Genomic DNA, 24,560 nt, shown 5'->3' on the forward strand with positions numbered 1-24,560 from the left:
GACATATGCCTCTTAGCTCTGAGCTCTGGGCCAGCTGGGCCACATTGTCATTCTCCTCCCCCCAACCCCCACCCCTGGAGCTCTGGGTCACATAGGTCTCCAAGATGTTTTTGTTCTTTATCCCAGTGTCGAGCCTCAGAGGCCCTGAGGCCCCTGACCCCTTGCCTTCCACCAGAGTCTCTCCCTGTTTCATCTGTGGCATTAAAAGTGCCATCAGCGTCTGGCACGTTGCACGTCTAAGGTGTAGGCTCCTCTCAATTTCCACGGCAGCTCCCTTTCCAGGAACCACCCCCAGGCTCACTTCCTTGCCTTTGCCTCTGCCAGCCTTCATTAGTATCCATCAGGAAAGAGGCTCAGACCTACCTGGTGGGCCCTATTTTGCTCTCAGCTCGTTGGACATTCCTACAGGCACAGCTGCTGTGAACTCCTCATCTCCGAGCCATCCCCAATTCCAGGCCTGTCCTGATATGTCCTTCTCCATCTCCTCCCCGCCACCCCACAAACCAATGTCCCCTCTTCCCAGCCTCACAAGTGATGTCTGCAGGGAAGTTCGCCCTATAATCACTCCTGCTGCCTTACTAGTCTCTCTCTCCAACCCCACCAATCTCATGCTGGGCCTGACATTGGCCTCAGCCTCCCCAGCGTCCACCGACAAGGAGCTGCAGGAACTGCCTCTCTGGCCCACTTCTTGGCCTGCTAGCTCGGAGACAGCTTCATTTCACAGAGCCGCTGACCCACTTCCACCCCTGGGACAGGCTTCAGCCAGCCCACGGCCCTATCTTCTTACAGTTCTTTCTTCCTCATCCATTTCATCTCCTAAGGTCAGTGATAAGTGAAAATGAAAAAGCAACTTAGAACTGGGTAGTGTTTCAGATTTTTAAGGTCTCCTCGGAGACACACCTCATATCAAACTGGGAAGTGTCACCTCTGAGGAGATTTGATTACAATTCCCTTTATGCAGTGGAAGAAATGGGTCTCCTGGTTATTCAAACCCAAGCTGCTGAATCCAAGATGGGGTTCTTCCCCAACACAGCCCTACGTGGAGACCCCCATCCCATGCAACCCATGCCTAAGAGTAGGACCACCCTAGGTGACCCAACTCTCCCTTCTCACCCCCAGGAATTTCAAGCTTAGAAGAATTGATTTGCAAAAGCCTGAGGGAGGAAGTCAGGAGCTTTTCCTAGAGGCTGTCTTTGCTTTCCTGACCCCTTAAGCTTTCCCAAAGCAGGTCACTGGAGTCCCCAACCTGGTGACTGAAGGAGCTGGCAGAACCACAACTTGCACTTACATCTTGCAGGGCACATGAGGGGAATTCCTTCCACCATGGGAAAGGGAGGCAGTGGGGCAAAGGGCTAGTTGAAGTTGACAATCAGGCCTGTCAGAAGCACGAGGGGGTTCCTATGTTCAAACATGACACGGGTATCTTCCCAGCTGCCCCACTCAAGCAGCTGCATTTTTTTTTTTTTTGGAATATTGGGGAACAATGTGTTTCTCCAGGACTCATCAGCTCCAAGTCATTGTCCTTCAATCTAGTTGTGGAGGGCGCAGCTCAGCTCCAAGTCCAGTCGCTGTTTTCAATCTTTAGTTGCAGGGGGCACAACCCACCATCCTATGAGGGAATTGAACCAGCAACCCTGTTGTTCAGAGCTCGCGCTTTAACCAACTGAGCCATCTGGCTGCCCCTTCACAACTCTTCGTGCTTCAAACATTTCTGATCATCGATTTTTGGCCTTGCCTCAGAGCTTCCTGTGAAACTTGGGACTAGGCTGGGAATTTATATTTTCTTTTGGTTGTTTTTGTTCATTTGGAAAATTAACTTAAAACCGTCATAATAATTTTCAGTCAAATATGTCTGCTTTGCTTGTTTGGAGTATTTTCATGACTTTTTACACTTTGTTTCCAATTTTAAATTGTCTAATAGCAAATTGGCCTTAAAAATGTAACAGGCAACCACTTCTTCATGTATTAATTTATCATAAGTAATAGAACTTTTTTCAATTTATCTTAGTAACATTTTTTTTCTTTAAAAAACTTTACTTGGAAATAATATAGGTTCATAAGAAGTCCGCCCACCACAGAGAGACCAAAAAAAGAAGAAAAAAATGGACAGGGAGGTCCCCTACACTCTTCACCCAGTTTTCTCCAGTGATACCATCTTGCATAACTTCATGTTATTGTGCCTTTTCAAGTCCAAATTTATTTTCAGTTAATGACATTTTCTTTACCTATTTAGGTAGAGTTTTCTTATGTTTAAATAACTTTGATAAGATAAAATAAAGCTTCCGACAGGAACAAAGATATGAATGGTCACACTTTTGCTTAGATATTTCTGAATGAAACATTAGGATTTTTAGTGTAAATTTATCATTGGACTGAGAAATGTTTGCCCAGACTGAGGGTTCTTAACCAGAGTTTATGCCAGAGTTGGGAGGAATAAGGGAGGCGTGTAACCACCAACCTCCCGGAATTTGATGCTTGGCTTTCCAGGAAAGCATAGGTTTCTAGAGAGAGCTTTCCCTCAGATCCTCAAAAATTTGGGTTAATAACTGCTGATGTAGACAGACTCACACTAATTAAATCCTAGGCTTTGCTGCACCTCCCAGCACTGACCCATAGGCGGCGCTCTGTCTCTGGGCTGACACCATTGGCTGTAAGGACAACATAGGCAGGAAAAGCTACAAAATCTGTGGTGGGAATAGTAGTTTTTGACCAACTTGCCTGTGACCAAATTGTCTACCCCCCACTCTCTCACACAAAGGAAATAGGGGTGAAAAAAGGGTTGAGAGACTACCAGAAGAAGATGGCAACAGCATTTTATTAATAAACCAGGCTCTCTGCTTCCTCTTCATTCCCAAAGCTATGGCCACTGGCAGAAGCAAAGCTTTCTGGGAACAGTGGTTTCCAAATGCCAGTCTGAAGACCAGGGGAGCCTGTAATTGTGATTTTACCTATTTGCAATGAAACATTAATGTAGGGAGCTTTTCATTAAGCCAAATTTATTCAATGTAAAGATAATCCTTCTGAAATTGCGTCCCTATTTTTGGTTGGGAGAAGGAGAGGGGTGCCTTAAAAGATCTTTTTTTTCTTTTTAATGAATTGATATGGGTGCATAACAGCTTGTTGTTTCGCCATGTCTCTAGTTGGCCAAATAAGATGTTGGCCACCCCAGCTCGGCCTTCCAAATTCTTTCTAGAATTTTATTGCTCTGGGGAATCCCAGACTCCGGGGACAGTGGTTTTGGAGGAGTCGGGCAGTGTGGTCCTCGCCTTACATCCTCCTGGCCTCAACCCCACCCCACCCAGGCTGAGGGGCCTGCTTACCTATGCCAACCCCTTCATATCTTCATGTGGCCTCCTTTCCCTTTATTACCTGCCTCTCTGTTACTTGCTGGCAATTATCTGCAATAATTAGCCAATTATTCTTAAAAACAATTATACTTTTCCATCAGCAAACATTGATGTTCTTTTCCTGGGTCTTTTGATGAAGCCGGTATTAAGGAGACACTTTATTTACATAAAGCCGAACGGTTCCTTTCGAGGAGTGTATGGGCTCAACATTAAAGTTTTAAAATCTGAACTAAGGGGCTCATGCTTGGGACTGATGGTCAGGGTAGAAAAGGAGTTAGGAGGACTTTTTCCCTCTTGAAACAAGAGGAGATGCTTTAAAAGGTAAGATGCCCAGGGGAACTTGGTACAATGTGCACCCGCCCTTCCCAACCTAATGAGATCTAAAAGTATCAATGTGATGAGCTCAGCCTTGCAAGTAAAGTCATTCAGAAGTGCTGCCCTCGCTGCTGTGCCAGCCCCTTACTGACCACAGCTTCAATCTCTCCTCCCAGCCACCTCTGGGGACCTCCAGAGCTAATCGCTTCAGGGAGCTTGATTGAAATGTGCTCCTCACCCTCACCTGCTCATAAAAGCTTTATCCTGGGCAAAGTCTGACCCAGGATGAATGGAGGCATCTTGCAAGTCAGGAGGCCAAAGGTTCTGGCTGAGGAAGGATCTAGGCTTACAGACATATGACACCTCCATTACAGACACCTCCATTATGGTGGTTGTTAAAAAGAGGGGGGGAAATAAAAATAAATAGAGGGGGAAAGCTACAATTTTATCTCCTCGCAAGTGCCCCTCTCTTTATAGTTTGGGCCCTACCTGGTGGCTATTTGTACTTGACTTGTCGTGGGCAAAACAACAGCTAGCGGCAGTTTCTTTCAAAGTTAGAAAAAAAATAAACCCCGGAAAGTGTGCTCCTGCTGGGTTTATAAAGAGCTGTTTTCTTCCTGAGCTCTATGGCATGGCGACTCTAATCTGAAATTTCTTTTTAATCATAGCAGGAGTCCCAATTAGCGTGTTGGGTAATCTTTCAAGTAGAACTGGGAGTTCCATGACCGTAGAGAGCAGAGGAAATATTACGTGTGAAACCTCCAAGGAAGAGGGCAGAGAAGGCAGAGCCTTGGGCCTGTGCACACATGTGTGTGAATAAACATGTATTTGCAGGCCGGCTTCCCACTTACAAGACTGGGTGTGTGCAGCCGGATCCCTGGAACCCCAACATTGGACCAGGGCCAGAACCAGAGCAAATGTGTGGAGTGTTACTTGTGGTGCAGGAACCCCAACCTTGCCCCATCTGTGAACCAGTGTGAAAACGCATAGTACACATGCATGCGCATACCTACCCTCTCCCCCTAAGAATATGGGGTGGGGAGAACCAAGCTCTATTTCTAAAGCAGTGGGCACAGAATTTGGGGCGTCCCTCTGTTCTCTGTGAGATGGGCTGCACCCCCAACTCAGCTGGCACCAGGGCACAGCTCCGACCTGGAACTGCCAGTGACCTACTTTCCTTTGTTGTTGTTTTTGGAAGTGCTGATGTCAATGCAGAATTCAGCAGAGAGGCTGAGTGAGAAAAAAAAGAGAGAGAAGGGGGAGGAGGAGAAGGGAGAGAATGAAGGGGAGGGATGGAAGTGGGGGCCAAGAGCGAGTCCGATAGTTATAATGGTGCAGGTACCTGCAACAGTGCTAACCACGTACTATTCTGTCCCCACAGGCCCGCCCAGTATAGCTGGGATCAGTCTGGGCCCTGCAGCTTTGGGCTGAGTAATCAGGGACCAGGCCTCCTACCGCTTCCTCTCTTCATCTGGGGACAAGTAACAGGCGGAGGTGATGCCCAGGCAGGCATGTCCAGATGTGTCTTCCTGGGGAGAAGGAGCTGCACACTCTCCCCGGGTACCTGGAGGTGCTGGGTTTGCACCAATCTGCCCTGCCACTGGTGAGATACCAAGCCGGCCACCCTGCCATGTGGGACTTGGTGCTGGCTCTGCACACTGGCTGGGGTTGGAGGAAATTGGCCTTTGAGGATGTGGAAGGCAGTTTCCTCTGTTTACCTGCTCCTTGGTAACGCACACGACAGAGTTCTGCTGGCACTTGCCTGCTGTCACCCCTCATTCTCAGGCACCCCAGAGACCTTCAGGGTTTGGGATGAGGAGGCCCTGGACAGTCCAGTGTGTGGCAGCAGAACTGCAGATAAAGTCTAACGTGCTGCCCTTCTGGGTTCTGAAACTCATCCCTTCTTCACTGCCTGGCTTTCCCATCCTACAGTTAGGGTTGAATTCCAGACCAGGGAAGACAAAAGCTCAGGTACTTTCCACCCCTTTGCAAACCTCACCTGCTGCTCCACTGCCTCAGCACGGCTGCTGAGCAGAACCCAAGGCCAAAGCATCAGGCTACTGGACCTGGGCCGAGCCCTTCCTCATGATGCTCAGGCAACAGATTCCTAATGAGAAAACGATCCCAGATCCACATTTTCATGAAACCTAAGTCCATAAGCCTCATGATTCCACATACATAACACATTTCCCCTTCCAACTTTTCATCCATGTGCCGAAGGGACTCCATTCAGGTGGGGCTGGGGGCTGGGCTGGGTCAGATCCTCCCATCCTCTCTTGCTCGGCCCCTGGGCCCCCAGATAAGCATGGCACATGATTAAAATCATTCTTTGCTGCTCCATAAGCTCATACATTTTTCACGTAAAGGAATATACCGAGGAGACAAAGCCCTCATACGCTGAAATTAGCCCCCGAAAAATAGGTTACCTGACAATTACTTGCTTCTAAGTGGAGCATGATCTATTGGTAGAAACACTGGATGGGCTGCTGGGACTGGCGCCTTCTCCTCCCAACTTACAGCCTCTTAACCTCTCTCAGTCGCTTGGTTTTCAGAGAAGAGATAATAATTCTCTCCACCTCCCGCCCTCAGAAGGCGGGTGGGAGGCATAATGAACCAACCTCTGAGATGCTCTGAAGAGGCCAGGTTCAGGACGCTGTGTAAGTACAAAGCCTCACCAGCCACCTCTCGAATCTACATGGAACTGATTTATTTACTTCCCATGAAAGAGACAGCAACCATCATATTTATACTTCATGCTGCAGAAGGGACCCTCCCTCTCCCAGCAGCTCTCTTGCGTTAGGGATCACAACCTTCTCCCCTGGGTCACGATCTGTTGTCACAAAATGAGCTGCCCCCCACTGTACTCATGAGACCACAGCCATCTCCATGGGAGAAGGAGGAAATCGATTCCATGGGCAGAAGAGGCTTCCTTGGAAGTCAAAGTCTGCTGATAATTGAGACGTGAAGCAGAAGTGCATGGAAGGTAAATGGATGTTGTTTAAATGTGGCATCATTTAAGGAGTACCCTGGTGCGTGAGTTCTTCGTGACCACGCAGGGCCGCAGACTGGTGGCAGTCAGGCTGGCACAGGCACAGCACCTGCTGAGGAGCGGGCACGGGTCATGACCCACCTTACAGCTATCTCTGTTGGGGGTAGCACTGGATTTGCCCCTTCTTTTCTGACTTTTGACAACTCCTTTCATTTTTGGCAGCATTTAATGCTTGGTCCTTTCACACAGACAGAAAACAACATTAAAAGGAGGTGGCGGGGGAGAGGGGGAGAAAGGAAAAAGGTTTACAAGGTTCTTATTAGTCCCGAGAATTAGAAAGCCTGCTGTTCCTCAAGCATCCGACCCTGGTTTGGAGAATCGCGACGGCCAGGTTTGACATTCTGTAGTGACAGGGTCCAATGTGAGAGTTCCTTGGTACCACTTGCCAGGAGGCAGAATGAATGTGTCCTGTCTCCGCAGAGCACAGCCCAGGGACCGATTCCCCAATACTGATGTGTGAGGGAGATGTCAACAGAGGTCCCCTAAAGAATGATGTCTCTATTTCCATGCTAATCCTGGCTACACAAAGAAACGTGTCTTTCTGAAAAGCCGGATGGACCACCGTAGCTCAAATTAGCATACCCAGGGGTTCAGGGGTTCTCCCAGAAGAGGGCAGGGGGCTGGGGTGGGGTTGCGTTGGGTGGGCTGGAGTAATAGCCTCCTCAACCCTCCAGACGTCTGGCAGGCTGATCTGCAACTTTTGGAAAACGGATGCTGCTTGCCTCATGCTTGTTTCCAAAGGAATGTCACTGCGGGGTCTTCCAGCTTATCTCCCTAGTGCTTTTGAGATCAAAACCCCTAAACTCCTTAACTAAAAACTTTGTTGAGGGAATCATACCCACTGAGGTGCGGAAGGTGGTGCCAACTCTCTCATTAAAGTATTTTTCAACATGAAAACTCACTGCCAGTGACAATGGGCATTTGGCCGCTGCCAGCTGAAGAAAGGAGAGGAAAACAAACAACTGTGTGCAGGTCAAAACAGATTAAATTTATGACTGGCAGACTGTGGCTGAAAGCTGTTTATTGCATGCTTGATGCTACTTTTTCTTTTTAGGTGATTTTCGAAAATGTTCTTCTTGTGGGTGATGTGGTGTTTTTTTGTGTTTTTTTGGGGGTGGGGTATGGGCTTGTGCTGGTGGCCTGTGTGCCTTCGTGCTGTGGCGCAGATGTCATTAAGCAATAAAACCCCAGCCACTAAGAAGATGACACAATTGTACGTGATGCAGAACAGAGTAGACACCAGGAAGCATTTGGGGACAGAGAAGAGTGAGTACAGTGAGCTGAGGAGTCTAACAGAACACCCCAAGAGCAAGGGATCCCAGTAGTTCGTGGAAACAGTGAGCCCATGGCTCCCCTCACTGACCCAGCTGAAAAAGCATGAGATAATTCAAGATGGCAGAACAGTCGTATTTGTTTCTTAGGGCTGCTGAAACAAATAACCACAAACTGGGTGGCTGACAATCACCAACATTTATTCTCTCTGGTTTTGGAAGCCACAAATCTGAAATCATGGCATTGATAGGATTGTTTTCTTCTGGAGGTAGAGACAGAATCTCTTCCACACCTTTCTCTTATTTCCTGGTAGCTACCCTTGGTGTTCCTTGGTTTGTGAACGCATCACTCCAATCTCTGCTTCTGTCTTCACAATTAACTTCTCTATGTATCCTCTTTTCTCCTGTCTTCTCCCCACCCCACCTTCTCCCCTCCCCTCCCCCTCCTCTCCTCTCTTCTTTTCTCAGGACACTTCTCATTGTATTTTGGGTCCACCCTAATTCAAGAAGATCTCCTCTCAAGATCCTTAACATAATTACAACTGCAAAGACCTTCTTGCCAAATAAAGTCACATTTACATGTTCTGTTTGACCTTTCTTTTGGGGAGTCACCATTCAACTCACTATGACAGCCAAAAACATCTGGAGAACTGCTCCCAGGGCAATGCCTTCTCCCATTGGACCCTCTGCCTGCCCTTGAGGCACCTGTGATTTTGGCCCTGTAACAAAGCCATGGGGACACTGAACCTTTCTTTAAAGCCAGGCCCACACCTTTCAAAAACCTTTCCTCATCTTAGTGTCACTCAGCCCTGAGGACCTTTTCTCTGAGGCAGTTTCTAAGACGGCAGGCAACTGCTGAGCACCTGACCCACAAGGCATCTCAGGCCAAACACTGAAGCCAGAATGTTCTTCCTCAGGTTGGTCTTCACCCAAAGATCTGAGTTGCAATGGCAGATCACAGGGCTCCTCTCCTTCAGGGGTTCTGCAAATGTTTACAAGTCTTTTCTTAATGGAAAAGGGGTGGAAGCTCATTATATTCTAAAGTGACCTAGTGTGTTATTGGTCATGCTGATAATTAGAAAACACTTTCTCGGGTTGGGTCAAAACTGACTTATTTGTAATGCCAGCCACCCACTATCCCAAACTGGCCTTTGGGAGTTCTAGAAATGAAGATCACCACTGGACTCCCAGAAACTGCCTCATTTTAATCAACTAAGGGGATGAAAATATCCCCCCAGAGGTCACAGGGAACTGGCAGCTGGGCCAGACCAACGAAAGGAATTTCAGTCCTTCTACAAGCTTGGACAGCAAGCATCATGGTGATTTTTAAATTAAGCCTACTCTATGCTAGATGCTTCATGTATATTATTTCTAATTTTCATAACAGGCCTGAAAGGCATGCGTTATTAACATCTGTGCTTTATACATGAGGGGATGAATTCTGAAGTCAGATAAGTGGAAGATGTGGGATTTGAACCCACATCTGTCCGTCCACAGAGTCCTCACATTGTCTCGCCTCCACACTGACTCTCTCATGGGTGAAGGATCAGTCCGCTTCTTGTGCCTGAGGCCTGGAAAGTGGGGAAAGGATGCAAGTCCTCCAGGGAGGGTGAGGATGAAGCAGAAACTCCAGCTGCACATCTAAACCAAGCAGTAATGTTTTATTTCAATTTCCCTGAACATATAATACAGTTACACTCAGGGAAAACAACAACAAAAACAAAAAACACAACTGGTGCTCGAGAAATATCAAGTATTGCATTTCAGTGGACATGTACAGAACAATCACAAGGTTGAACATCTCCAAACCTTTACCAGAGGCACATCACTAAGATTTGGAAAGAGCAGCTCAGTGCCAGCCCAGCTGATTTTTCTAGAGTATAAGTGCTGTACCTCCAAAGTCTGGTTCACCCAGAGGAGAACACATAATTATTCCTTGCACACTTATGGAAAGTATGCTTTCTCTTTCCCACATATCATTGCATTTGATTCTTACTTCCACCCTATAAGGTGGGGGGCAGATGTTACCCTCACTGCAAAGGTAAGGACAACAGGAAGTGATGTGAGCTGCCCTGTGGGAGACCCCAGGGGGGGAGGCAGGACAGCAATCATGTTCCCTTTTTCTTTACTATCCTCCTTGTAGGAGCCCTACTGTCCCTTTGCGAGTTTCAGAGTCCCAAGAAAGATATAACAATTCAACATCCCACCGAAGAGTTGGGGTAGGACAAAGAAGGATGGGAGAGGGAGAGAAGGACCAAGGCAAGGCCCAGGAAGAGGAGCTGTGGTCACTAAAACCATGGTGGGGTCCAGTCAGAGACTTGATTACAGCTTCCACTAGGAACACGGAGATGAGCAAGAATGCCCAAGTTCCTTCAAGAAGATAGGACCAGAAGTCTTTGAAATTAAGTGTTCTTCCCACTTGCAAGAGCTTTACCTTGGGAGCATGAGATTGCCTTAGGCAATGACAGTGTCAGCCCGGGAGAGGCTGGCAGTACCATCTCCCCTCTGGTGTGCCTGTAACCAGAAGAGATCTTAGATGCAGGCGGCTTCCCCAAGGTCACATTGTCTAATGAATTAAGGTTAACAGTCAAACAGAGAAAGAAAGGGCACTGAACTTTACTGAGCTACCACTTAGCTTCTAAGTAAATACTTTGGGGATTGCCTCACTCGGTCTCAAATGCCAGTAGTTCCAAGTGACCAACAAGTTGATGGCAGCCGACAGGTCGTGAGAATACAAGAGCGGACCCATGCTTCCTTCTGAGGGTCAGACTGGTCTTTGTGTGTGCAAAACCCCAGGACACAGAAAAGCTGAACAGTCACACTTCAAAACATTCTGTTGGCTTAATAATTCCCACCCAGAACGGCACTGGCTCCTGCAGCAACGGACATCCAGAATTTGCCCTTTCCCCCTGGGTCCTGGGACAGCCCACCTTGCAGAATTCCTTATAGCCCACAGTTCAATTTTGGGGGGGGGGTGGCATTCTGGTCCTGTACATGGAGAAAGAAAAAATTGAGCTTTACGTGGTCATTTTTGTTACAGTACTAAAAGCCTTGAAATTATCACAAAAGGAAAATGGAAAAATATGTCTCCTAAAAAGTGCTGAAGCAAATTATTATAGCAACCGAATCCTAAAAAGAATTTTCAAGCAAAAATATGGCTCATGTGAAGTTGTTATGGCAACTGACATTTAAAAGTAACTGGATTTGGGCAAGTTTCTTCCTCCACCCTTCCTGTAAAGTCTTATAGGAACTTCATGCTAAAATTATACTTTAATTTTAATTAGCCAAATAGGTCATAAATATAGCTTATTCCCAAATCCTTACAATTTCTACCCTGCAAGCAGCTGATCTACTAATGAGAAAATATTTCTATAAAAACCCACTTACCATTAAAAAATCCTATCTTATATTTTTCTAATATAATTTATCAATTTAAACACATTGCATAATGTGATATTCTGTAGCATTCCATTAAAATGATAAATAGCAGTGTGGTGGGGGGAACCCAAGAGATTAAGTGTATTGCAAGCAGTGTAACTGTATTTAAATAACCCGGGCCACTGCTGAGGAAAACCACACTGCTCCCTTCCTCAAATAGTCTACACTGAGCCGCATATCCCCGACTGAAAGGGTATTAATAGGACAGAAGAAGGGGGGCAATAAGAAATGACAGGGAACTTCAGAAGAAATAAAATTTCTATTAGGCTTTGTTATAAGATTACATCAAAGCAATTCATATGTTTTAATCTGGGGAGAGAAAAAGCAACTACTTGGGGTTTGTGCCTGGGGGCCGCCTCTGTGTATTGAACCAGACAGTTTGCATAATGAACAATTTTCATTCAATCAGGATCTTAGCACAGATAGCTCCCACTCACGGATCCTTGGCACTGGCTCAGTTTTTATTCTCCTAGCGCCCCCTGCTGGAGACACAGCACTTAATAGGGAGAAAAGGATGCCGGGCAGCTTTTCTAAGCCGCTACTCTAAATTTAGGTCCATGAAGTTCAAGACCTGACTGCACACACCAGCCCCCCCCCCCCCACAAAGCCCAAAGGTCCTCTGTAAGATCCCGGAGGACACCTCCTTTAACAACTCCAGTAGGAGGTAGGGTGGCTCGAGGGGGTGTGACAGAAAAACCTTTGCCCTTAACCCTGTTTACTGAATTTGGGATTTTAGAAATTATTGTTTGCATTCTGGGCCAAACCCCGAGGAGATTGAAGTTGCTGGAAAGCAGCTTGCTCTGACTGACTGGGGAACGTGGTCACTGGTTTAAAGTACCACTTGGCATTCCTACCTGGATGATTCCTACCTGATCATCCTTCAGGTTTCCCAGCTGTCCACGTCTTCATAAAACAAAATGGGGGGGAAAAAAGGTTACCCAGATGAAATTGCATTTTCACGCACAATGAAAAACTTAAAAGCTGAACAAATTGTTTTGAAAAACTGGCATAGCCGACATTGGCTTGGAGGAAGGAAAGTCCTGGGCGAGCTGGCTTTGCCAGGACCCAGGGCTACAGCCTAATCCCCCTTTATCCGAGGGTTTAGTTCGGCTCCCGCTGCTCCTCTTCTCGCTGAAGCCGCAGAACTGACTCCATCCAGAGCGGCCCCGCCAGTTGCTTTCCCGTGGGGAGGCCACACTGGGAGGGGGAGTGACAAGAAGCCCTGTGAAACTGTTTTCGAAAACCTGGGATGATCATTTAAATGTTTAAAATATGCACATGGTAATTCAAAACTAATTACCCTGAGCACATTTGAAACATTTATGCCATCATCTCTGGATCCTGCACCACAGCTCACTCTGGTGTTTCCATAAACTGCTCCAGTGATTTTTAACTTCCAGGCTAAATTAGGCAGCAGCAGGCCCTGCCTCTTGCTTCTGGTTGGTGGAGAGACCCCCTTCTACCCGACTTCCAGGAGAGGAGGCTGCACCCCATTTCCCAGGAGAGCCATTTGTCATGGTCATGTAGTTCTGGCAGCCGCATGAGGCTCTCATTGATGTTCATAATTGTCATTTCCATTATTTAATTTAGGTCAAAATGACCTCTGTCCCCATCTAGACATTTTCTCCTAGTCCCTCCCCACTTCCTCTTCCTGTCTCAGCATGTGGCCTCCATTTCCTAATTCATTCACATGCATCAAAAAGTTGCCTTGACATTCCTATCTCACCTGGCTACTTCTCTGTTTGGGGGTGAATATGGGGTATATTTAGGAAGGCAGGGAGGATGTAGGGTGGCTACGTCCACCAGTTCTCTTGAGAGCAGAACTGCAATGGGCCAACCTGAATGAAGAGCAGTCATTGCCGAGCATATTATTGTAGCCAAGGGCATATATATGCATATGGCACACGCATGTGCACACACACCATACACGTGCACACGCGCCTCACACACGGAGCAAACTCTGCTTACAGACTGGGTTAATTAGACATAGGCCAGTCCTGAAGCAAATTCATTTCCCCACTTTGCAGAATATAATGAGTTCTCTTCCTTTGGGGGTACTAAACCAGCACGCCAATAGCTAAGAGACAGAGAACGGTGATGTTGTGGCCGAAATAACTTTGACTTCCCAAGTTTATCCAAGGACATTGACCTCAGGCTGGGGAGCTGGAATTGGAAGAGACATAATTCTGGAGTCAAGAAATTAGCACTGGCTTATAAATATGCTCCAGGAAACAGAAGAGTGACGGCTGGCTCCTTATTAGCTCCTTGAAGATGCCAGGGGCAGGTTTTAGACATTTAGGAATACGAAACTGGGTTAGATTCCCACAGCCCGCTGAAGGTTGATAGAGTGATATTACTGGGTTTAACTAGAGCCATTAAGAGACACTTCATTATCCCCACACCACTGCCACCAAAGTTATCACAGGAGCCATAATGCAAGAGAGAATTTTCATTCCATCAACAAGAGAGGGAGCCAGTCTATCTTTGTCCAAAGAAAATGAGCAGCCCAGCATGAAGCTTGTGAGGAATTGAGTGTACAACACTCCAATAACATTCCCTGCAGGATTTCCTCAGCTATTTAGTTGGCTAAGCAGAGCAGGCTGCACTGGAACAATCTGCCCAGGTACCTGGCTGGCCAGAATGCCAGCTCTAGGAGCAACGGAAAGGTCAATGAAAGACAAAGGACTCTCGCCGGGACCTGCATTCCTAACGGCTTAAGTAGTAAGCCCCAAGAAAATCAAGGTCCAGGCCGCTCTCCTGATGTTTAGCAACCTCATTTATTATTTCTCCACAAAAATCTGCACTTGAACCAAGCTAATTCCCTTGGTATCACCTGCACCGTTTACTTTCTCCCACTCCCCTGCCTAGAGGTGTGCCATCCCTTCAGCTTGAAATGGACTTCCCTTTTCTCCCTGCCAATCTATTTTTATCACCTTTACAGCTCACAAGTTTTGTGACTGCGTCCACCAGATTCTCTACCCTCATCTCCACCAAACTCCTTTCCCACACCACATACTCCATCTTGCTTTGTTTATGAAGCATTCTTGCGTCTTGAGGGTCTCGCCCTCTTGGATTAAAATTTAGAGAAGGAACTAAGTCTTCTATTTCCTTTGCATTTCTTGTGGCATCTCAAATAGGGTCTTCACATTAGAGACACCCACGTTAGACACTGACCAACTAGTAGTTTTATAGCTGGAGTTAGATCCGTACATGACCCAGCACACACCCCCACACACCAAGCAAAAATTGCACCCCTCATTCAGATGTTCCTGGCATCCTACAACTTGCCCAAAGCCAGATTTATTGCTCCCGCTGAAAAGTGTATCTTCTCTAAGCCTCACTTAAAAGCTACCACTTGGCAGAAGATCAAGTTAGAAGTGCAGGATAGCAGGTGATGGTGAGGGTAGGAGCGGGTGGGGAGGGCGGGGTGGAGCTCCGAGGACTCCCAGCTCAATATTTAACCTAACCGGTAATTTGCTGTGACAATTATGCCACGAACGGAACATGACTACCATGCAAGAATGTTGCTCTCTAATTAAGAGGGCTCTGCTTTTCCTAGCCGCCTGCACTTTAATAACACACACAAAATGAGACATGGCTCCAGGAGCTAAAGGTTCTGTGAGGAGGCATGTGCCGTATGAAGCGGTGGCATGCATACTCCCCCCCGCCCCCCCCCCCCCCCCGGGAGTGATGCCGCCTGGGCAAGCCTGCTAACACCTTCAATTCTCCCTCAGACCAGAGGAGGCCATCCAGGCCTCTCACCACACAAGGCTCGTCTGACTGACAGGTACCTTCCCTGAACGCCTGTGCGTGCCTCTACTGTAAATCCACACGGTTTCCCACAGCATCACTCTCCAACCAGGAAGGCTCGGCGTGGGTTTGATCCTTCAAGAGTACTTTAATAAGGGTTTTCGTAAAAATAAAAGTCCATGGAAACGCATCTTCCTCTTAAAGATAGAGAGGAAGACAGGAACAGGAATACACACACACACACACACACACACACACACCCTACTTGCTGGCTGAAAGACAAAAGAATATTAAAATCATAGCTATAAAGGATGTTGCCATCTTCTAAATTGACTGCTAGATTCATGGAACGTGGCTAAGCAAGACAAACCGTTTTCTGCTTAATTAGTGGCTCCTTTATGGAAGGTTTGCTGCCTGGAGAGAACCCATTAGAGGAGGAGAGCTCATTTACAGAGATGCACCTTCTAGAGCTATTCGAATTTTAAATAAATAGTGGAGGAAGAAATTGGTGGTGGAGGTGGGAATAGGGGTGCTATGGAGGCAGAAAAGCTTCTACATGAGACGAGTTTTGCATTCCAAGCGGAGTGCTGGGGAGATCAGCTTTCCTAGGCAAACACAGAAGCCTCTAAAATTTTAGGCCAATAGAAATGACCTCTGTACCATGGCTGACTGAAGATATAAATAAACTTCAACGTGAACAGCAGTGTCAACTGTGAGAGGAGAGATGAGAGTCAAATTGGGGCTTATTTTTTAAAAGTCTAGGTTGTTCTGACTCCATTTCAGGGAGGGCATTCGTGAGCTCAAAGTTGCTGCTCCCTGCAGGGAGCCCCCGCCCCCCCCTTACCAGGCACCAGCCCCTAGGTTACCTAACTATTGAAAGGAAGCTGCACCACACACGTTAAATATAGGCTGAGTTATCTACATTTTACAAGCACCAACAGTGTTATCTGAGGAAGTTGTCACTTTTAATGACAGCACAATCTTCCAATTACCAACTGGGTGATACACTAGGGAGCAGGGGTGATTTTATAAGGATGGCTCACAATTATTAAAAGTTTGCATGATTCCTTTTGAATTGGGTATAAATATTTCTCCCAAGGCAGGTGGGATTGTTTTTCACAGCGTCTATCTATATTGAAGGCAGAAAAAACTCTTTTCTTGAAAGTGATGCATTTTGAGATTTATCAATAGCTAAGGAGGGGAAGCAAGGTGACAGCCATTTATGTAAGAGCCTGGCAAAGCGGGAAGGCTGTTAAAAATGGCCAGGTGGTTGGTTCAAAGTCTCAAGTATACCTACATGTCACTGGCCAGTCACAGACTCTTAGGACAAACCCAATTGCAAGAGTTAGGGGTCTGGCAATAGAGAATACAAGTCCTCGTATGCCATCCATGGTCAGACATTCACACCAGGAACCCAGTTTCCTTTGGTACTGTCTACCTAACTTCCGTGGTTATCTACACGGCTTCATCCCTCAGTGGTAACTATAGATTATCAGGTGTTGCACATTCTTCCATTTAGATCAGGCACCCCTTGATCTACGTAAAGGCTACAATCTGTGTGTGTCTTAACCTTTTCACTGCGTTAACTGATTTCAAGTTTGTCCTCCAAAATGTGTCAAAAATCCACAGAAAATAATTACAGTAATTACATTTTTAAGTAAATACAGTGAAGGTGCCATATTTTATTAAAATAAATGCTTAAAGTACAAAAATTTCCTAGTTATTCATTCTTGAAAAACACAGAAATATAGAAAAATGTACACCTGCTTTCCTAAACTGCCTTTCTGGAACACTGAACTCGTGGGGTAAAGTCAAACGCCACAGTCAGTGGCATGGAAATATCGACTCTAGACGAACGTTGCAACGAACATGTTAAATCACCCAACTCTTTGTGAAATGTTTCCTGATGATTCCAGTCTCCGGTGATCTCTTTCTTCATTTACTAATTTTAATGTGACCTGTGATTTTACTACTTAGCTCCGAGCCTTGCTCCAAACAGACCAATTCTTGGGGACAAGGTATCATGATTTAAAAATCACCTAGAAAGAGGGTAGAACAGGTCATCAATGAAGACAAATGCTACACACCTGAAACTAATTAAAAAGACAAGTGCTATATAATTTTCTCAACGACTTAACAAACCACTATCACAAATTTAAAGATTTAATAATCGTTAATCGATTTAGATAAAGAATCAGGTTGACTTCTAAAGCAAATCAAATGTGTTCTCAAGAAGCCATTTCTGCCACACTAGCAGAAAACAAGAGTGTTCAGGCCTCTCCTCTTCATCTGTGGTAGGTGGGATGAACCACTTAGGGCTCCAAAGCCTTCTTTTCCCATCTCCTCCTCACATTAGCCTACCTGCTTTTGCTCCAGAGGATTCTAGGACCTGCTCAAATTACCTGCGAGCCCTTGATGGTGTACAGGATTACAGGGGTCAACACTAAACTAAAGCAAAGGAAAGCTATCAGAGAATCTAAGAGAACAAGAAAAGAGGGCATACATTTTCACAGTGCCACAAAGAATGCATGCTTGGCTGCTGAGCTTAGGATAACAATTAGAAAGTATACGCATCCAGCAAAAGTGGATTGGCTCAATACATTTACACATCCATATAGCCAAATACCAATTAAAATTAGGCAGATCTATTTTTATTGAAATAGAAAAGATGTCCATGCTAGCAGAAAAGTATACATAGTATAATTCCATTTTTTATTGAAACTATAGTTACATGCATAGAAAAAAGTAGTCAGCTACACAAGTGGGTCTTGCTGACTGGTGGGATATGGGTCATTTGTTTTCTTATCTGCAGGTTACTTTTCTACAACGGACATGGATTACTCATATAAGAAATAATCAATGATCCAAATAGTCCCCATTCCTTTCCTTTTTTTTAACAGACACTAATAATCCTTACCATCAGCTTAATAATAAAATATACTCACTCAGTAAAAGTGTTTATACAGCTAGAACTCTACCAACAGAGTGGACTATAAATCTAAGCGCTAACAGACCACATAAAAAGATGGTGGTAGGGGTGAGGGTAGGGAAGAAATCCTCTCTTTGAGATAAGGAAACAATCAATTTACTGGGGGTATACTGGCCTTCTAACAAGTGAAGAGAAGGAGACCGAAAACCTGTTTCGTTTTCTATAAATAAAACCTTGGAAGGCGTAACGCCAAAGAAACACAAGTCAATATAAACCTTTATGTACTGGGCTGCCAAAGTTCACTTTTAGACAGTATATTAATTATGTAGTCAATAACCATGGGTTTCATTAGTGTATTAAATACCACGATCAATATTATTTATCCTTTTTGAAGACAGGCCACTCGGGGGGAGGGAAAACGGAGGAGGGGGAAAGTTTTGACCCTGCAGTTCAAAAAAGTCAGAACAGCACACTAGAGACTCGCAAGGCTTTAATGAAAGCATAGAACACTAAAAATATGGACAGAAATCAGATTATTATCCCCCCTTTTTGTCTTGCCTCCTTCACAATGAGACTGGAGGGAATCCAAGAACCATTTAAAATAGAGGCGAAATTATTAGATTTTTTTCCTAATTGCTTAATGCTGACGTCATGGCGGACACAAAATAAACACTGATCCCTAAGTGAAAGATGAGAAATAGAACAACATGAACAGCCTTTTTGAGGTACGCTACACTATATCCAAGAGAATTCTAAGAACTATGGGCCAGAATCTATTTAGGCAATCCTCAGGGACCTAAATCTCTTCAAAGCATAACAGTGGAGCCAATTTCTGAGGCTCCTCTACTGGTGATCCAATTTTTAGTAGGGAAATCTGCTAAACACCCTCCCTAGAGGGAGCCGTCCTCTATCAGAACATCCCTTCCTGCTCCCTCGTGGATTTCTAATCACATCCACGTGGATGTGCTGGTTCCAGCACATGGGTCGTCGAGAACTTACAGTGACTGGTACAATCCCTTGAGACGAGCGCGTCACAGTAACACTGCTAGTCAGTTTTCCTCGTGGGGTAGACACAGACAGACATGTGGGGAGAGAGGGACCGCTGGGAGTGGTGGATATAAAAGACTGGTTGCTGGACTGGAAGGAAGCTAGATGAGCACTTCCAACCCACCATTTGTCAATCCAGAGTAGTGTCTGAAGACTGTAATTTCCTAGTCAGTGCTTTACGAGTATAAGCAAGGTCAGACAGAAAAGAACTTCCACAAAAATCGGTGAGGCCTTAGCTAGAAAATCAAGTGCAGCCCACTGACCATCTTCTGGGATTAGAACGTGTCCAATTAGTGGGCCTGAGAAAAAGATCCTCTATGTCTCTTCTGAGCAGTGGGAGCCATCCTACCTAGAGCAGGCTGGTTCCTCCCAAAAGAGGGCTGCTCAGGATGAAACGGACAGGAGATCGTGACTCTACAGCTCCACAGAGGGCCTCCACATGCGCACTTCCACAATCAAAACCCAGGTCCTACCGCTGTCGGCTGCCTACAACGCTGCCTGGGTACTTGGAGAAGATGTGCAGCAAATGCCAAGCGGTGGGTTGCAGCAACCGGATAGATAATGAATATGATTAGGAACACTCAGAGCAAGCATGCTCTTGCTGACTGAAAAGCCCAGTAGTATAATTACTGTTTTCTTACCAGCTCACTGTCTGTACACATTTCAAAGCCTGGTTGGTGTTAGACTGCTGTGTAAACATCAATAAAATCCCAATGTGCCAGATCATCAGCATTCGTGGGCACAGTGGCTTTTTGTTTTTAGTGTTTTCATTCTTTTAAAGATGCATTTCAGGGTTGCAAATATTAGGAAGAATGATCTCCGTGCCTTGGACTAATCTCCGAGTGTGTAATGAGTTAACATCTCCCCCAAGTGAATATTTATTATGAAGGCTAATTAATTGCTTTACAGTTACAAGAACCCTCTGCATTCAAAGAAAGTAGGATCCACAAGCAAAGAATAAACTGTTTATTAAGACAAAGCAAGGGAAACCAAAGCCTTTTTCCTTCAAAATCCCTCTTAACAACTTTAATCAGGAAATGAATCACAAACGCAAGAAATATGTACAGGTAGAGTAAGTATACATTCACCAACCAAAATGCAACATTAATTGAAGTGAAAACTAAAGCAACGCTTTGTAGTTGCCTGGAAGTCCCTAGGGGACAGCAAGTCAATGCTTATCAGCCTTCCTCAGAAGAGACAATTTTGATTAATATCAGACCCATCTGACTTGGTCTATTAAACCCTAAAGGAAGGATAGTCTTCAGATATAAAAGATATGTCTTTGATTAATCATTCTCCCCTATTGCCATTCCAAGCATGAACAACTATGTGGCACCTCTAGAAAGAGAGCCTTTGAACTCTAGGAAGACTCGCTTACTAAAATACCAGGTTCCGCACAACCACTTTTCAGCTCTCTCTCCTGAGAAGGAACCTAAGTTGTGAAGGTGTCACCACTAGAGAAGCAGAAACCCTAGTTACATAATTTATTTTACCGTCTGCAGATTTAGGGTCAATTACTTGTGACATAATTCCTGCTTGAAGATAATGACATCTTAATAAAACTGACAAAAGCCTGAGGACAGAGGGACTGGTACTACACTACCCGCCGGCTAAGCCCTTCGGTCTGACTGTTTATACCACCGCCATCTGAGTATACTCTCCTTCGCTTACCAATGGGTTCCAAGATGCACATAAGAGAGGAAATTGCTTAGTCCACCATAAAGCGGCACTAGGCACTGTGTAGCTAATGCGAAATTGTCACACAGGGGGTGAGAAGAAATCAGTTTCATTTCAGTTCTTTATTTGCAAACATCTGCCCAATCACCACTGCTCTTCTCACATTACTGCATTTCTCCTGATGCTCATGATCAGCCTTCTGCCATATTCTCTGTAGTCCACAGGCTTCACGTCCATCACAGTGGCCTTAATTCGAGACTCATCCTTTGAGAAGAGAAAAGCAGTTTTGTGAAAACCTGTGCATGAAGCAGTGGTGACAACCTCCCATTGCTTCAATGATCCCAGCAGGAGAAAACACAAACACATGCTGGATTCAGAGTTCAGAAATTCTAATAAAGAAACAATTGCAAGTGAGAGCGAAGTCCAGAATTTCTGGCACTGGGACAGTGGACAGAAGCCTCTTGCAACACAGGCCCCTTGCATCCTTTCCTCATGCTCCCAAATACTCAAAAACCTAGAATACAAGTGGGGGAGTGACCTTCAAGGGCTTATAAAGTTCAATTTATTCTCCTTACAGAGGGAGAAATAGGAATCCAGAGAAGATAAGGGACTTGCCTAAAGCCACACAGCTAGTTTTGAAAGCTGGGTATGGTGTGAAAGAAAAAGCTGCTGTGGCAGAGGAGAATGACCTGGTTTGGGTCCCATCTCAGCTCTGCAAGAGGCGACCTCTCTGCCATACCATGTCCTTTCCTGTCCATACCACAAGGGGACTGAATGGACCTATAAATCCCTGACTCCACCCCATGCACTTAATGCTTTATAAAAACAAACACATCTATCACCAGGTATGAAAATGAAGGTCTAATAACAAAATAGAACGAGTTAACGCTGAAACAAGTAGAGATGTTCTCAGAATTCTCCCTCCTCACTCATTCATTAAGACTGAATAGTACCTTTGGAGGCAGAATGGGGTGATGCCCAGAAAGACTGCAGAGTCTAGCTCCGGGGCTCATACACTTGAGCATGCACAGTAATTGCTCAACACAGTCATATTTCTAAGCATGGTTAAGCAAAGCTCTGAACTTGGACTGCCTGGGTTGGAATCTTAGCTCTGCCACTTGCTAGCATATGGCTTTAGGCAAGTTACTTATTCTCTGGATGGCGACATTTTGCCTTGGTGAAATTGGGATAACAATAGTTCCTACATATAGGATTTCTGTCAGGATCAAGTGAGATGATTTATGAAAAGTAAAGGGTGCAGAGCGGTATCTGGCAGATTAGTAAGTGCTCAATAAATACTGTTTTATAATGACCATACAATTAAATGATGTTGTAGGCAATTTAATTCAAGGGAATTTTAACTACATGTGGTCTTTGTTTCATACTCTGACTTTAGAACCCAAACCTCGTGGAACACGTGAGTCTATTAGACACATTATCAGCCTCTGTCAGGACATGAACTGAAAAGCTATGTAGCATTTTTCCCTCCCCCGAGATGCCCAACCATGGACAAGGCACTTAACCTCTAAGTCCATTTCCTCATCTGAAAACGAGGATAATAATGGTATCTCAGTGATGGGAAGATTCAGTAATAATACATGCAGGATACTTAGCATTGGGTCTGTAAGCAATAAACTGACAGCTACTATTGTCATTTGTTGTGGGTGACCCACTGCAGTTTCCCACTGCTAACCCTTCTGCAGCCCGGGTGACCTTACTTACATTGTAGGTCTCTAGTTTGACCCTGATCCTGAATATGAAAGATCGAAAGTTGGCATTCTGGAAAATTTCCTCAAATGCTTGCTCATTCTGCAAAAAGAAATATAAAACTTTAGGCTTGAATACTAGTGAACCATTTCAAAATATCTATTAGACTTTAAAAAAGACGTTGAAAAAAAAATCTGAGAAAATTATCACCCCAGTGGTTTGAAATGCTCAGGAATGACTACAGGTGATATTTCATTACATAAAACTGTTTAAGTAGAATTTTATTAAAAATTAAAATACTCCAGCCAGAGCAGTCAAATTTATAGGGACATAAAGTAAAACGGTGGTTGACAGAAATGGGGGTGGTGGGAAAAGGGCATTAGTGTTTAATGGGTATAGAGTTTCAATTTGGGGAGATGAAAAAGTTCTGGAGATGGATGGTGGTGATGGTTGTACAACAATGTGAATGTATTAATGTCACTGAATTTACACTTAAACATGGTTAAATTTTATGTTATGAATATTTTACCACAATAAAAAATTTGAAACACTTCTAGGAAACACATTTCTAAACTTCAAAAGTTTGTGATGAAATAGATCTGAGACCCAGAATCTTCACTATAAATTAAGAATTATAAAAACCACTCAGAACAAAGTTCACGTTGCCATATACATGATTTCAGTCTCACTATTTACAACTATTAATTTGGTGACTGGTGAAGAAGACAGGTAAAGTGGACAAGAACCAGTCCTCTTCCTCTTTCTCTCACCCCTCAAATACCACTTGATTATACTTCTTTGTTAAAACAAAGCCTGGTAAATAGAATGGGATTAGAGAAAGTGTTTTATGTAAATATGTAAAAAATGAATTTATAGTAACTTTATATAATTCATATCAGCTAAGTGTTATCGTTGCAAGCCACATGGAACATGAAAATGGCTGTTACATAAAATTCTGTGTAAAGGTTACTTTACACACACAAAACAAGTCCTCTGGGCTTTCAGATATGTAAATAAAACGTGTTAAACCTTCAGAAAATTGTATCAGCTGCCATTATTCTTGCAAGATTAGGGAAAGCATGGAGCGCATACTCCCAAGTATATCATGGTTCCTGAGGGAAGAATTTCTGTATGTCCTCATTCACCAGCACTAAAAACAGTCACATGTAATAAAGTCATAAAAAACAAAACAAAACCCTGAAAAGGCTGACTCAAGCCTTAGAATCTGATATGAAAATAGAGGACCAGGCAAAACAGACAAAATATACCACCGTACTTTAAAGTCAATTCCAGTTATTTCTGTAAAATGACTTGTTAGGATTATTTCCAGAGATCTCACAGACAACTTAAAAAAGAAATGGGGACAGAGGGACAGAACTGCAGACAGAAAAGAGTAAGAAAAACAAGCTGAAACAAATGTCAAATCCCCTCTTACACTTTGATAAGTATTCTAAACAATTTGGAGGAAATGGGGGGAAAATAATCTTTAGATAGATGTCAATTTGTGTGGCCAGAAAATATAGCTTCTGTACACATTGTGAGCAACTATCTTCCCTAAATTTAGCATAAGTAGTAATTTATTCCCGGCATTAAATAAACCTAAAATGTAAAAATACAAATTTATAAAAATGAAATGGATAAAGTTAATTTGTGAGAGTTACTTCATAAGAATTGCATCTGACCACCTGAAATAGCAAGTACCTTAAATTTGAATTTAAATCAGGATTTGGCTCAATTTTCCGGGAATGTGTTTATTATGTTTAAAAGGCACACTTATACTTCAGATTATTTCAGAAGATACCTTCCACATCAGTCACCGCAGGCACACCAACTTTAGTGTGCTCACAGTAATAGGAGAAACAGTGCTGTTTTTAAGGCACTTTTATCTACATTACTTCATTGTTAGCATAAGATAGACAAAGTTAGACACAATCAGAGGAGCACCTGAAATAATCATCAGACTGAGAAACTACATACAACACCCAAAAGAAACAAACCAAAAAATATTAAAGAGCAGTGTTACAGCACAA

General features: G+C 44.4%; 1 protein-coding gene across 1 annotated transcript in view; it reads right to left on the bottom strand.

The window, feature by feature from the left end:
• Positions 1 to 20,097: 20,097 nt before the first annotated feature.
• Positions 20,098 to 24,560, bottom strand: part of RPA1 (replication protein A1) — a 44,075-nt gene continuing 39,612 nt past the window's right edge. The window contains exons 16-17 of the mRNA XM_081029099.1: positions 22,546 to 22,632; positions 20,098 to 21,087 (exon numbers count right to left, since the gene is read on the bottom strand). Of these exons, the coding sequence (XP_080885225.1) occupies positions 20,983 to 21,087; positions 22,546 to 22,632 (192 nt within the window). The 3' untranslated portion in view covers positions 20,098 to 20,982. The remainder of the gene's footprint in view (positions 21,088 to 22,545; positions 22,633 to 24,560) is intronic.

Source organism: Rhinolophus hipposideros (assembly GCF_964194185.1).
Source record: "Rhinolophus hipposideros genome assembly, chromosome: 20".
Lineage (NCBI taxonomy): Eukaryota > Metazoa > Chordata > Mammalia > Chiroptera > Rhinolophidae > Rhinolophus > Rhinolophus hipposideros.